At 44.2% G+C, this 15,155-nt stretch overlaps 2 protein-coding genes across 8 annotated transcripts; one reads left to right on the top strand and one right to left on the bottom strand.

Moving 5' to 3' along the window:
* Nucleotides 1-281: 281 nt before the first annotated feature.
* Nucleotides 282-9,938, bottom strand: LOC120640892 (histone deacetylase 9). 7 transcript variants are annotated; one of them, XM_039916814.1, is made up of 15 exons: nucleotides 8,334-8,936; nucleotides 6,704-6,953; nucleotides 4,346-4,458; nucleotides 4,141-4,258; nucleotides 3,680-3,754; nucleotides 3,383-3,602; nucleotides 3,126-3,189; nucleotides 2,503-2,595; nucleotides 2,311-2,419; nucleotides 1,994-2,043; nucleotides 1,826-1,916; nucleotides 1,577-1,647; nucleotides 1,268-1,366; nucleotides 999-1,065; nucleotides 282-748 (listed from the first exon to the last, which is right to left on the bottom strand). In XM_039916814.1, exons 1-15 carry the CDS (start codon nucleotides 8,604-8,606, stop codon nucleotides 663-665), a joined length of 1,779 nt encoding a protein of 592 aa, XP_039772748.1. In that variant the 5' UTR covers nucleotides 8,607-8,936; the 3' UTR covers nucleotides 282-662. The 7 variants fall into 7 exon arrangements, with proteins under 7 accessions (XP_039772748.1, XP_039772749.1, XP_039772753.1 ...); XM_039916815.1 differs by having other exon boundaries at nucleotides 6,704-6,947; XM_039916816.1 differs by lacking the exon at nucleotides 8,334-8,936 and adding an exon at nucleotides 9,749-9,938 and having other exon boundaries at nucleotides 422-748.
* A 113-nt stretch (nucleotides 9,939-10,051) lies between these two features.
* LOC120640893 (tyrosine-protein phosphatase RLPH2-like) lies at nucleotides 10,052-13,892 on the top strand. Its single transcript, XM_039916822.1, has 4 exons — nucleotides 10,052-10,708; nucleotides 11,647-11,714; nucleotides 11,799-11,978; nucleotides 13,464-13,892. The coding sequence occupies exons 1-4, from the start codon at nucleotides 10,189-10,191 to the stop codon at nucleotides 13,638-13,640; spliced, it is 945 nt and encodes a 314-aa protein (XP_039772756.1). The 5' UTR covers nucleotides 10,052-10,188; the 3' UTR covers nucleotides 13,641-13,892.
* Nucleotides 13,893-15,155: the final 1,263 nt, after the last annotated feature.

The raw sequence follows: 15,155 nt of genomic DNA, 5'->3' as shown, positions 1-15,155 counted from the left end.
CAGAACTCTAATTTCTGTCTTATGCAAAACACTCAATTACTTTGGAACAACATTATTTATTATGTCTTTTAGTTGACTTGAATTACTTTGAATTCTAATAAATGTTTTTTCCCACCCGTAGCTGCACTCAATCAACACCTGTAGCAACGCAATTCAACTAGTTCTGTTACAATTCTGCTGTAACTTTGTAACTCCGATGAAAATCACACACGGTTTATTATCGTAATGACCTTTTGTTCATGTAAGGGTGATGACGATACCTTTAGTAGAGCCGTTACCCACAGTAAAAACTGTTTTATTTTTTGAAAGATTCAGTAAAAACTGAATAGCCGTAGAATGGCAGGACAGCACGATACAACGTCGTTCAACTGCAGGACAGCATCGTACACCACCATACATCACCGAGCGCCCATTTTGCATCGAGCTCGATCGCATCGAGTTAGGGATCTCCCCGACAAACTTGCATTTCCGTATGACGAAAAATGGGCAGAGTTGTACTACATAAAATGACTGAGGAAGGGTTAGAACCCAAATACTTCGACCTGCTACGTTAGAGCCTAGTGTAAATCTGCAAACTACTCCACCTCAAGCCTGATGAGCTACACAACAACAGTGAAGGTTCTCAGTTTCCATATACACCATTACATGCCAAAAGGAACAGATCAGCGAGCGCCATCGTCATGATCGTTGTCGTTGTCGCCTTCATAGTACTCATCATCACGGTGAATCTGCTTGTCTTGGGTATGCTCTGGATAACACATTACAAAGTTCTGCTGTAAGCACAAAATTGACTGAAACTTCTTGAAAGCACGAATTATGTTAGCATGTGAATGACTGCCAGAGACTAATAGATTGTATAACATTATTTCATATATAAAAGGGAAAATTGAAGGACCATTTGCCATGCACATGAATCTAGAGAACTCTTGATTTCCAGACAAATCATTAGCTCGTTTTTAAGTAAGCAACATAGGGCGTGCAAAAAATATTTCACTTACGGTCAACACGTTCATCAGGATCCAGCTCATCTTCGTCAAAATCAGGGATATAAAAATCTGGCGGAACCTGCAAATTGGTTTTTTACATGACCCCTTCAGAAAAAACTATAATGTCTTTGGAAGAAAAAAAATGGTGGAAATGCATATTTTAGTGCGTTGAACTTCTGATACTGCCCCCTTTTTTTTTTTACATAACCTGTTTTGGTTGGAAGGTTTCACCATGCAAGTACAAGTGCACAAAATCAACAACTAGGAGAAGAGAGCCTAACCTCTTGCATCTGAACACCAGGTGCGTGCTGTATAGACCGCAAACTCTCCATGACTTGCACTTTGATTGAACTGAGATAGGTCTTACTATTCAAATTGTCCTACTCCAGTTGAACAATAGGTAAGAAGTCATAAATCATTTTTCAATCCACAAGAAACATATGACATATGAAAGTTTCAGGTTTCCATTAACACTTATTGATTAACAACTTATCAAATAGTTGAGCCACAGCTCAATATTTTAAATTCTAGTCACTCAATAGAATACATACGAAGTATAGGATAAATTAAGGCACGAGAAGTTTCTTTACCATGTTCAAATTTGCAACTTTCAGTGTATAATCTGGAGCAAAGTACTCAATGTAGTCATTGTTTGGAATCTCTGCAAAAAAAATGCCAAAGCAAAACTCCATAGCATGAACAAACTATACAAGGAATTATCAGAAAAAAATTGATATGAATGGGAAGAACATGTGGGATGTTGTGTGTACTGAGGATAACAAGGCTACTAGCTGCTTCACCCAAAAATCAGAGGAAAGATGAATGAACAAATAAGATACCATTTGGGAGTTCTGTGTCTAAAAGGACCCCGGTTTCAACAGCCCAACATCGTGCTACGTTCTCCTTGGTGTATCCACCACCTCCTGTTACCTGAATGATAGGAGAATATGTTTCATAGCCTATTAAAGTCAGAGAGAGAAATATCTCATAATAGCAATATCCCTTACCAGAAGGGGAATATTGAATTTCTTAACAAACTTTACACATTCAGCATGGCCTGTTCATGAAAACAGATAAAGCAATTAAGTAATAATTATAATAATTTAGGAAGCTTAGACTAAGGAAACTAGGCGAAATGTCCAAAGAAGCTCAAAACCACCATTGATCCAAAGAAAATGTGCAAAACAGTGAAATTGAAGAATTAAGGACATAAGGATTCCCATTCCCACAAATGACACACTAGCAGCTCGTCTAAGCATATCAAACATGCATAACTAATTATCTTGCTAACTCTGGGTATATATACAGTTAAGAACTGTGGAACCTTCAATGGATAGATTGAAGCAGCCCAGACGATCCCTTGCCAATGAATCAGCCCCACATTGAAGAACAATAGCACCAGGCAGATATGTCTCAACAACCTTGGCAATAATCTGCACGATAAACTCACATGAATTGACGGGACTAGGAACAATGACAACAATAACAAGAAAGGGATACAGCACAGGGAGCCTACTGTTTTAAAAAGACGAGTAAAGCTGGCGTCATCTATACCATCTTTAAGTGGAATGTTGATAGCATAATATTTTCCTTCCCTTTCTCCTATATCCTTCAACGACAATAGGTAAATCAGCACAAAGAGCACATCCATTGAAACAGAATCCATATAACAATACCAAAGGTCTCATCATTACTCCAGTCTTACTGACTTTGAGAAGTAATATATATAACCGTCAGCTCTTTGATTGCGACCCAGTTTTAGTAAATCATAATGAGAAGAGTAAATAAGAATGAGGAGCACATCAAATTTTATTTTAGGAAAATATAGGTTCTTCCTAATTATTGACTGCGTCCACCACATATTTATGATTTTCATTGTGAGACAATTGAAGTGAGCTATAATCTCTTCTGTTTCTGTGTTTCAGATAACTAAGCACAGGCACGTCAACTTTAGTTTACATATAACATGTGCAGGGTAAAAAACATGCAAATGCCATACGATTAATATGCAAAAGTGAACAGAAATCAAAGTAAATCTCACTGCCTGCATCACACACCCATTTTTTTTTCTCGACAGAAAGCTAAATGAAGAAATGAAATACATAAAATTATTCATGACCTTTGTTGGTCGAAGTTTACCTTAATATCACCTGTGCCAGGAAAGAACAGGTCACCATACTTGTGGAAACTCACAGTCATTACCCTGCAAAACATTAAAGAGAAACACAAAAATCTGAAACACTTTGAAGACACTCAGGCATTACCACACTACAACAGGACACCAACAAAAATAAATGCCAAAGGCATGGAAACTTAATTGGAAATAGTCAAGGCAACAACAAAAAGAATAGCTATAGAAATTGCAATAAATAATCTTTTAGTGGAAAAGCATGAACCTGTCTGTGAAATAAAAAGCTTCTTCAACTCCATCTCCATGATGAACATCAATGTCAATATATAGAACCCTGGCATGGTACTTGAGAAGCTCCAGAATTCCCAAAACTAGATCATTAATGTAGCAGAAGCCTGATGCCTCACACTTTTTCGCATGATGCAGCCCACCGGCCCAATTAATGGCAATGTCACATGATTTATGATTTAATCTGCGAGCAGCATCTAAAAAGAATAAAGAACAGCTTAGAGAGTTCCTAGAATAGAAAGAAGCCTCAGACCCTTGGTGATCTTAATATTACCTAAAGTTCCTCCAGCATAGATTTGGCAGAACTCAAACAAATTATCAAAGACTGGGCAGTCTTCTCCAAGATTGACTGAACAGAGAAAAACAGAGTCCCAGGTAAGTCAATTCAGAAAACTCAAAAAAGGAAGAAGGTTACGCTCGACAGGGTCTTCAATTTGTGTCAAACAGGTACATCATGGAAGCTACAAACCTGGGAAATAGCTAACATTACATTTGCTGTATACAACAGCGGATTTATGTCAAGATGATAGTGTGTTTTCTTTCTATTCTTTTAATTATATACATGAAGGCTTAAACAACATATAAGTGTGGTAGCACCTTAGATCTAATTAACTAGAATAAATTAAGGTATAAGAATGAAACATGAGCAGCACGTTACATGGCATGTATTTCATTGTGAAATTTGCGAAGTCTGGTACACTAGTTTGAAGAAGAGAAAACCCCTGGCATCCATACATCTAGTTAATTCACTTGCATACAGGTGTTGAGTGTCAGGAGTTATCCGGTGCAAGAATTCCACATAATCAGCAGAATGGAACTGGGCAAGCTCTATTGGATATGCTTTGTGTGGTCTCTGCAAAAGTCATTGGTTGCAAAATAACATTACATATTATACTCTTCATGAGTCCAAAGAAAATGATAAATGAAATTCAATACTGACATATATCTCCATCTTTTTATGAAGTCCATATGAAAGAACAAGGTGATGCGTCATACAAAGACGATGTGGCTTCATGGGATGATTTGGCCCAAAGTAGACATTGCCCACATCTCCTGAAACGGTCGTCCATAGAAGAAACTATTAAGCAAGCAATCACACATTTGAGCAAATAAAATATTTTTACATATTCGAAAAACTGGGTGGGACTTTATATCAATGGAGGACCTTGAGGGCATTATCATTTGTTTTTCATTTTGTAGAACGCAGATAAAACAATCTTGAATATGCAGACAACACAAAGGTGTTGGCGCAGAACTAGGGCCAACACACGAAAACGCTTGAACGCGCAGCGAGCGACGGCACGATGCAGCGCCGATGCTCAGACTGGTCGGGTATACCGGTCAGACCGGTTGTCGCCGGGCAGGCCGGCGGCGAGACCAACGAACGTCGCCTGGGAAGCCATGTTTTCAAATCGTCTAGTCGGACCTAATCGCCATGGGACCGATCAGACGACTAGTCGCGATTAGTCGTCGATCAGGCCGATTAGTCGAGCCTAGTCGATCCCTAGTCGTCTTATAGTCGTCCTATGTGTCCCATGACCGATATGATATATATGCTATATATTGCTTAATGTCAAGCAAGCATGAAGGCAACAATGACGGTCGATTTTTGACTTACTGTGAGATATGATTTGTGAACTGTCCAGAACTCTATATTCCTGTCCCATAGTCCATATTCGAGCATGAGCAGGCAGACAGTAAAGCAGGGGAGGGGAGAGCACAGAGAAGAAGCATGAGCAGACAGTAAAGCAGGGGAGGGGAGAGCACAGAGAAGAAGCATGACATTTACCGTCAGAGGAAGAGGAGGTCATCTTCAAGTGCTGCTGCTGGTGGCAGCCTTGCGGAACGCCGGCGCCCAAGGCCTGGCGGAGGTGGAGGCGGAGGCGGGAAGCGGAAGGAAGAGGGTCGCCGGCCGCCGGGTCCTGCCGCGGCAGCAGCGGCAGGCCGCAGCTGCGCCGGCAGACGTGCAGCAGGCGGCGGCGGTCCACGGGGCGGCGCGATTTTGGCAGGGATTTGGCGATTTGGCGGGCGAACGGCGCTCGTGGTCTAGAGCGGGCGGACGGCTCGTGGTGAGCTGGGAGCTGCTCTGTCTCTTCTATATACCAAAAACCTAATGGGCCACCTCACCAGCCCACTACCGGCCGAGGCCCATAACTCAAACAGCCCACAAAAAACCCCAAGTCTGATCGTTTTTCAACCTGATCGGTGCGACTAATCGCGATTAGTCGACGACTAGTCGGACGACTAGAAAACTAGTCGCTCAGACCTACTCGGTGTCCCTTATCGAGGTCCCCGGACCGATAAGCTCGACTAATCGCGATTAGTCGGACGACTAGATAACATGGCTGGGAAGAACCTGTCGGGGCAGGCGCACGCAGGGTTACTCTAGGGTCGGCAGGCCACTTAGAACGCCCTCAATCGACGTAGAGACGAAGGAGGAACAACAGATAGTAGATGGGAAAAAGCTAGGGCAAAAAGAAAGTAAAAAGATAAAAGTTATATTGATTTGATCGATTCGATTTTCTAATCGGCCGTGACCCTTTATATTTATAGGGTGGGGTGGACTTATCCCGCAAGAAATCCTATTACAAGATCTAAATCTATTAAAATCCCTAGTTGTACTCGGATTCCACTTGGACCGGTCAGACCGATCGACCCGACCGGTCAGACCGGTCGGCTGCTGCCGGACCGACTACAGCGTCTGACCGGTCAGACCGATAGGGCATACCGGTCAGACCGGTCTGTATTGTCTAATGCCAATTTTGGTCGTCAACATATGCCCCCCTGTTTTTTGGCAAAGCTTGCGTGCCAAAGAACACTCTTCTGGACCAAAATTGTCTAAGGGCGATGAATACATCGGCCATTTTTTTTGTGCTAAGGGCGATAATAATTTATCGGCCATATCTTCTTCTTCAAGCTGACGACGAAACAACTTGTTTGGGACTCCATACCGGCTTCATGGTCACCGACTTTACTGATACAACCTCCGCTTGCTATTCCATGGACTCTTTCTTGCGCATCCTTTGCAACCTCCTCTTTTGAATGTAAGACAAACCTGAGGGACACCACCTCGGCTGTAGATATTTTAAATCTTGTTTTATGTTCTTCTCACACTCCTTGCTGCAATTAGTGTCCCTTTTGACCAGATTATCGCTAATCGGTCTTTGCGAAGCAAAACTTGGATATATAGGAGGATAATGAATATAATATGACTGCATGTGCATCCTACTATAATCCAAAGGCATATAACAAGGATACCAACAATACCAAGGAGCAATCGGCCCATTAAATAAATTACCTTGGCTCAAACTCAATTGCACTTGAGACAATGATGGCTTTGTATCCTTAACATTATCTGGCCGTCCCTTCTGCTTCTGGACGACTCCTTTCTTCTCATATTTGGCCAAGAGTTCTTTAAAACTCGGCCGAATTAACACTTTGGGATTACTCAACTCAAGCACATATGTATGTGCAGGAAAATGATTCTGATCCACTTTCATTTGTGAAACAATTATTCGGCCTTCATTAACAGCCGATTGAATCTGTCTCTGAAGCACATTACAATCATTAGTCGCATGAGAGAAAGTATTATGAAATTTGCAATAAGCTCACCGCTTTAATTCTTCAAGCGGCGGTATGACATGCGACATCTTGATGTATCCATTCTTATACAATTCATCAAATATTCTCTCGCGTTTGGATACATCAAAAGTAAATCTTTCCTGCCGATCTTTATGAATCGGCTTAAGAGAACCACACACGCAAGGTTTATCATTGGAGGGCCAAACAAATTCAGCGGTATAAATATCTTTACCTTCATCGTCCGAACAATTAGAATCACACCCAAGCACATAAACATGACGATTAGGTTTTTCGTTGGACTTTTGAGAATCTCTAACTTCTTTAGCTCGGCTTTCATTAGCCAGAGCTTTTTGTAGTACTTGACTAACATCTAGAAATTCTTGTCCCTCTAGCTTTGCTTTATGAAAATCAAGTAAACCAGCAAAAGCTAGATCAGCCAAATCTCTATCAGAAATTGTCAAACTATAGCATCGGTTTCTAGTATCTCTAAATCTTCTAATATACTCAAAAACACCTTCATGTATTTTTTGTTTAACCGATGAAAGATGTGACAATCTCAATTCAGTTTCACCAGTAAAGAAATAATAATAGAATTTCTGCTCTAGATCAGCAAAAGTAAAAACTGAATTGGGTGGCAATGAAATAAACCAAGTAAATGCAGCACCCGATAGAGATAAAGGAAATAATTTCAATTTGTAAATGTCATTAGTGCTAACTTCACCACATTGTATAATAAATTGACCAATATGCTCCAATATAGTTCTACTATCATCACCAGTGAATTTAACAAATTCAGGAATTTTAAACCCTTGAGGATATGCAACATAATCGTAATTCTCAGGGTATGGTCTTTGATAAAATCGGCATTTGGCTTTAGGCTCTATACCAAAAGTTTGCCGAAATATCTTAATCACCTCCTCTTTAATACTACCTGATCCAACATCGTCGGCGGTAAGCCGATTAGTGATCGGTGTATTATTAGGTTGAGCAAAGTTCAGCGGTGTAGAATGTCGCAACGAACTTGATGTCCCATATGGCACACTGACGTTAGGTGATGTATAATAATTAATTTGGCTTCGCTGATTAGCCAAATTAGTCACAATAGCATTATTAGTTGGAATTGCCGAACCATACATTGTCTTATCGGTATTAGATGTAGATGCATTATTACCTACAGATTTCATACCAAGATGTATTTCAATTCGGCTAAAGCGATCATCAAACATATCATGCATATTTTGGCCAATAAATTCCAACTTATTATTCACATGAGAAGAAACAGCATCATCTATAGCATTAGCTATTTCGGAATTAAGGATAGGCTGTTCGTTCTCATCGAATTTTACCTCAAATTGTGAAGCATCGAAGGCGTCATCCGTCGTGACCTTCCCTTGCCGGTCGATGGAGAAGTGCGAGATGTACTGGTTCATGGCTTCTTCTTCCAGCTTCTGGATCTCTTTCTCCTTCTCTTCTCTAATTTTCTGGATCTCCTCCTTATCTTCTCTCATCTTCTTCTGGACGCCATCAAGAATCTTCTGATGCTCGACCGAAAGTTGTTGAACATTCGGCCTCCGGATATTGGTAGAATCAACTTCACCAGGTTTAGGAATACCGGCCATGGCAACCGATTTATTTCTTCTTTTCCCCAGCAGAGTCGCCAAAAATATGTTGGCGCAGAACTAAGGCCAACACATGAAAACACTTGAACGTGCAGCGAGCGACGGCACGATGCAGCGCCGATGCTCAGACCGGTCGGGTATACCGGTCAGACCGGTTGTCGCCGGGCAGGCCGGCGGCGAGACCAACGAACGTCGCCTGGGAAGGACCCGTCGGGGCAGGCGCACGCAGGGTTGCTCTAGGGTCGGCAGGCCAACTAGAACGCCCTCAATCGACGTAGAGACGAAGGAGGAACAACAGATAGTAGATGGGAAAAAGCTAAGGCAAAAAGAAAGTAAAAAGATAAAAGTTGTATTGATTTGATCGATTCGATTTTCTAATCGGCCGTGACCCTTTATATTTATAGGGTGGGGTGGACTTATCCCGCAAGAAATCCTATTACAAGATCTAAATCTATTAAAATCCCTAGTTGTACTCGGATTCCACTTGGACCGGTCAGACCGGTCTGCTGCTGCCGGACCGACTACAGCGTCTGACCGGTCAGACCGCTAGGGCATACCGGTCAGACCGGTCTGTATTGTCTAATGCCAATTTTGGTCGTCAACAAAAAGCAATCAAGTGTTCAAGAATTTTTGTTTGTTGACCAAATGGAATTTTAGTGCAACCTCCCAAACATGGATATAGAGCACAACGAATTCCACTCAAATATTGATCCAATGGATATATCTGCACCTGACCACCTGTGTTATCTGAGTCAGGATAAAGCATAAATCCTAAGCTAAACTATAACTACCTAGCGCCAGGCCTTGTGAATTAGGTCAATGAGCAAAGCAGCCCCAATTACAATCGAGCAAGTCCTGAAAGGTCCACCCACAATTTCCCTTTGCTAATGAACAGAACAGCCCGAATTCCAGCTGAGCACAATGCTATCGCCATGAGCATTGATCACGCCTCGCCACTTGAAATCAGCGAAACAAAAGCGAATTACTCGGTCACCGCTTTAGCGCTTAAAATCATAGCTGCCCGCGCGCGGTGCGACACCCGAAGAGGAATAAGAATTGCGAGCTGCGTCTGCGGCGAGAGCTAGGGTTTTGCAGCGTATTGGTGAGAGCGAAGAGGGGAACAGGGAGCGCCGCGAATGTACCGTCGTAGAAGTAGGATATCCGGTCTTTCTCCAGCATCCCGCCTCACTCCTGACTCCTGAGCGCAGCGGCGGAAGGGCCTGGAAAAATCGGGGCCGCGTAGGAAAACGGAGCCCGGAGCCCCGGACCAGGCGAGCTCGACGGCGGAGGCGGAGGGGGCGGGGGCGGTCGTGCTGTGCATGAGCGCGGGGCGAGGCGAGGAAGGGGAGAGCCGCCGTCCGGAAGGGGAAGGGGGAAGGGGGAAGGTTCTGGATCGGGACGGACGGCCTAGATCAGTCGACCCCAGCATCGAACGGTTGATATCGTCCAGGCGGTAATGTAAGGTAGCCGGCGCCGGAGGCACCTCACAGTGAGATATCTGGGCTGGCGCTCCGCTCGCTACCCGCTTCTCTGGGCAGGGAAGCAGCCTCCGGCGAGCCGCCGTGGCGGGAACTCGGGCGCGATGTCTGCTCCCTCGGCGCCGCCGCGCACGGTGATCTGCGTGGGGGACGTGCACGGCCACATCACGAAGCTGGAGAGCCTCTGGTCCAACCTCCAATCCGCGCTCCCCGCCGGCGCCTTCGCCACCGCGCTGGTCATCTTCCTCGGCGACTACAACGACCGGGGACCGCACACCCGCGGGGTCCTCGACTTCCTCCTCGCGCTCCCGCGGCGCCACCCCGCGCAGCGCCTCGTGTTCCTCTGCGGCAACCACGACCTCGCCTTCGCCGCGTTCGTCGGGGCGCTGCCGCCGCCTCCCGACGGCTCCCCCTTCTCGGCCACCTGGGAGGAGTACCTCCACAACGAGGAGCACGAGGGGTGGTTCCGCGGGCCGGGCTACGAGGACATGCACGTGCAGGGGAGGCGCTGGGGCGGGGTCATCAAGGAGAGGTGGAACCCGAAGAAGGGGCTCCCGTACAGGGGCTCCATCTACGACGCGCAGCCCACTTTCGAGTCCTACGGCGTCGCCCATGGTTCCCCTGGTCAGTTTTCAAAGTTTCACATCGGTTTGATGTAACAGCTTAATCAGTTAATACTTGCTTAATCGGTTTGGAGTAGACTGTAGTTATCAACCAATGCGATTTGCCATAGAGCCTATCAAACGGTTTACTATGTTACAGCTGCAGCACGCTTCCAAAATGCAGGCTCTGCATATATTGTGTAAATATTCCAATCAATCTCTCACGGGACTGCATGAAACTTCAGAAATATTGAAATCCAAACAGACAGGAAACCTACGATTTGCTTATTTGCTGAATGGACGCATGGTTAATAACATTATTCAATTTAGGAGAGTTCTACACTTCTATCCTAGATGATTAAAATTAAAAAACTCGGCCGGGTGGGGAAAGACCGCCCCACCGGTATTAAGCTAAGAAGAAGCATCGGCTTCCCCGACCGAGAAAATCCCCGAACCCCAGCCCCGCCCTAACACTGGGACCCGTAACCTCTGGGAATTGCCTGGGCCATACACGGTCCTCAGGCCGACCTGGGCCGGCCGGCTCTAAACTAGTGCTTTGGCACACGGGACCGGCGGGAGGATTTTTTTAACCACACCTGAAATTCGCTCCCACGGGGATTCGAACTCAGGACCTGTGGAGTGCAGCTCGAGTGTCTTAACCGCTAGGCTAAGCACCCTTTGGCCCCTAGATGATTAAAATTACCGATACTGAATCTTCTAACAAGACCAGAAAGACTGCTTTCATGGAGTTTTAGATTTAACACATAAACACACCAAAACCTGGCAAGCTATTCACCGATAGTGCAATGTACTAACCATTTAGCTTTCTTGAGGTGCAAAGCAAGGAATTAGTCATTTGGAATCTCCTACGTGAGATTAACCAAACAATTTCTAATTTGCAGCAAACAATTCCCAGTTTCAAACAAGATTATCTTCTAATTTGCTGTTCGTTCATCATAGATCTTGCAATGGCTATGCCGGAGGAGCATAAGAGGTTTCTGCGTGACTTGGTATGGATCCATGAAGAGGTGGGTATTATTTTTATTGTGCGAATTGTAAGTTTGCACGCAAAAGGCATTGCTTCTTCTGTATTCAGGTTACATGCATGGCAGGAAAATGTGCCCATTGATACGGATGAAGGCCAAATCATTTGCAATCTAATTGCAGTTCATGCTGGCCTAGAGAAGTCCATAGATTTGAATGAGCAGCTTAGAGTTCTAAGAACTAGAGACACAAGGGTGCCAAAGGTTCCAATGCTCAGTGGGAGGCAGGATGTTTGGAACACACCAAAGGTGAGCTACTATGTGATCTTATTTCTATCTATTTCACCAAATAAGAAAACTTGTCTGACTTTAGCCTACTTGTTTCTTTTCAAAACGAATATTGACCTACTTGGTGATGCGACATACTCTGCAGAATTCTTTTGCTGTACCATGCATTTCAGCACAGAGGCCCGCATGGTCTTTGGAATGCATTTATAAATGCTTTAGGACATAAAATTCACTACTTTATATCATTTGCACTTCTTCTGTATTAAAGGCCCACTACAATATGAAGGATCTACATCAATGCCTCATGATGCTTAGTTCATGTCATTCACCTTGTGTTACATGATTACATCATTTTAGAGCAAGTATTATGGTAGGATATAAGCAGGCTGAATGTTGAGGTGGAGGAGAGAGGAGGAGAGAGAGGTGAAGTGGGCTGTAAGCTTACAGCCAGCTTTGACACAAGAATCAAGAAATTTTGTAAGATAGACAAGTGGGTCATGTATTAATGGTGGAGAGCTAAACCACTATACAAGTGGGCAGCCAGCAGCGGGCTAGATCATTAGGGCAGTCCCAACCCAGACTCTACCATGGAGTCTAAGTATATTTATAGTCCTCTATTTATAGCTTTTTTGCTGATGGCACTCTAATTATTGAAGAGAGAAGGGAAAAAACAAGACTTGGTTTCTAGATAAGACCTCAAGTCTACGCGCCCTTCAATGCCCAAGAAACCAGGGAGACTTGCGTTGTGGAGGGGGCGTGGAGTCCATGGATCTTGTGATGGAAAAAAAACAATAAATGATTTTATGTATAGAAATTACTATTACACACTTTGCATTGGGAAGTATAGTTTCTTGTGATGGAGTCTTTGAGGCTTAAGACTCTACGAGTGGAGTCTGCATTGGGACTGCCCTTACCCTTGCTCTTAGTAGATCTGTCGGCATTAAACTTAACCTTGCTATTGGAGTTTAGTTTGTGATTGTTTGGAGACTGCTGAGCTGAGTGGAGTCTCCTCACTTTAAGTCTTGACCCTTGAACCCGACCCACTATTTTTTGTATTGTTAGGTGAAATTAAACCAAGAGTTACCCATGTTAATTGCACGATTACCTTGTGATAGCTAAACTTATTATACCACTGTGTATTTGGTTAAAAATCATCACTTCACCCACAAATTGGTGAACTTGATACCTAGAGAATGGGTGTTCTCTGGGCTTTTGCTGTAATATTTGTCCATTTCACTTGATGTAGGACTATTTTCATTTTCACTGAAACAAGCGAGCATGAGGGCATGCGGATGGGGGACAATGCATGTGATGGGCCCGTATAAATTTGTTCTGCATGATTTTGCTCATAGGGGATACACATGGCACTCATACGACCTGACTATTGGGGGGCCAGTGGGGCACGTTCTTATGCTGCTCTGAATTCATGGGCGCCATTGTATTCCTGTTCAAGCATATCACAAGAATAGAAATGCAAACTCTAATATTGTGACAACCTGTTTTCAGGATCTGACTGGCAAGCGTACCATCGTTGTCAGCGGTCACCATGGGCAGCTCCACATCGACGGCCTCCGATTCATCATTGATGAAGGCGGTGGGTATGAAGACAAACCAATAGCTGCTATCGTTTTTCCCTCAAAGACATTGATTAGAAGCACGGAGGGAACAACGTCACAGGATTGAACTGGATGTCATGATCATGAGCAGGGAGGTGCTGTTTTCCCCCCCTTGCTAGTTGCTACTTGCTACTGCCTGTGGTCATGTGTCATACGCACACCAAAATAATTAACAGGTGCAACGGCTATAGTAAATAAGAGGTTTTGGGTCCAGACCTGTGTTTTGGCATGTATAGTCACAACTGTTGAACTGTAAACTTTGTTATACTACACCTTTGGATACCGTTAAACTGAACAAGAAGATTTCCCATCCCTTTCAGTTGGGCCCTGGCTGTCTTGACTATTTGGAGATTTCCAGGTCTCGAGAATAAAGGCAAAAGGCTTGCCTAGTTGCCTTTTCACACATCAGCATTTCTTTTCCCTATTGAACATCGAGCATGATAGCATGTCATGTCAGTCCCTCTCTCGACGCTGTTGGGCGGATTTGGGAGGGACGGGCATGTGCGCGGTGCAGGCTCGCTTGCCATTTTGCGTCGTGAAATTCTAGCGGGGCGGCGAAATATCAGCCCGGCCAAATTCGCGGTCAGGGAGGAGCGCGCGGCTCCTCGTAGGCCCATCGTACCGGGCCTTTTCGTCTGTCGGTTTCTGTCTTTCTGATGCCGCGCGTCGATCTGGCCCGGGATACAGAAAGCGATCGGGCAATCGTAGGCTGCTGCAGAAGGGTTCCGCATCCTCCTCGTCTACTAGTCAACATCCGTCGACAAGCTGTAGAAAAATCTCTCCGGTATCTAGGATCATCGAGCGATTAAACTATGCGTGGGCTGCACGGGTGCACACTTTTCGGTATTCGGGTTAACGAGTAATTAATTAATAAAGAGCACATTAGGCCAAATGACAATGGTGAGGGGGGTTTTTTGCAAAAAAAAGGAGAGACAATTGTGAGGGAGATTTTGTTGTTTTTTCTTCCAAACACATTATAGTTCGTGTTCCCAAAACACACGTTCACCTTTGTGAATGCACGCTCGCATACTCTTATCTGTTTGAACACCTTCAAGGGAATATATCGGCGGGCCAACCAACACACATTTTTCAGCCATGCGTTCACTACATCCAAAATATGCCAATGCAAGTTAAGAAATGAGCACAAATACTCTCCTTAAAGTTTTACAACGTGTTTGACTTGGCGCCATGTTTAGAAGGGTCATGGGACTTTTCCGTGTTTGATCAAAACGAAACTCGAACTTAACTAAGGCATTTGAAGCCTATAATAAGCCGCTATTTATGTGCCAGGTTAAACCTTTTACGGGTTGCAAATTCCGTTACAAGGATTCCATATATGACGAGCAGTGGCGGAGCTAGAAATGAATCGTAGCGGGGGCATTTGGAGTGTTCGCACGGACGCAGTGGTAGACACATGTCTGCAACTTCTACCAGACTATGTGAGTTATACACAAGATGGTCTTCAAGGCTTTAATTTGGCATATACATATGTGATTTCATTTGGGTGTGGGTGGGGGGGGGGGGACAGCCCATTTTTGCCGACATGTAGCTCTGCCAGTGATGATGAGGGATCAGATCATCA

This window comes from Panicum virgatum, chromosome 7K (genome assembly GCF_016808335.1).
Source record: "Panicum virgatum strain AP13 chromosome 7K, P.virgatum_v5, whole genome shotgun sequence".
Lineage (NCBI taxonomy): Eukaryota > Viridiplantae > Streptophyta > Magnoliopsida > Poales > Poaceae > Panicum > Panicum virgatum.
The sequence above is the reverse complement of the archived record's forward strand: the minus strand, read 5'-3'. Positions and strand labels throughout refer to the sequence as shown.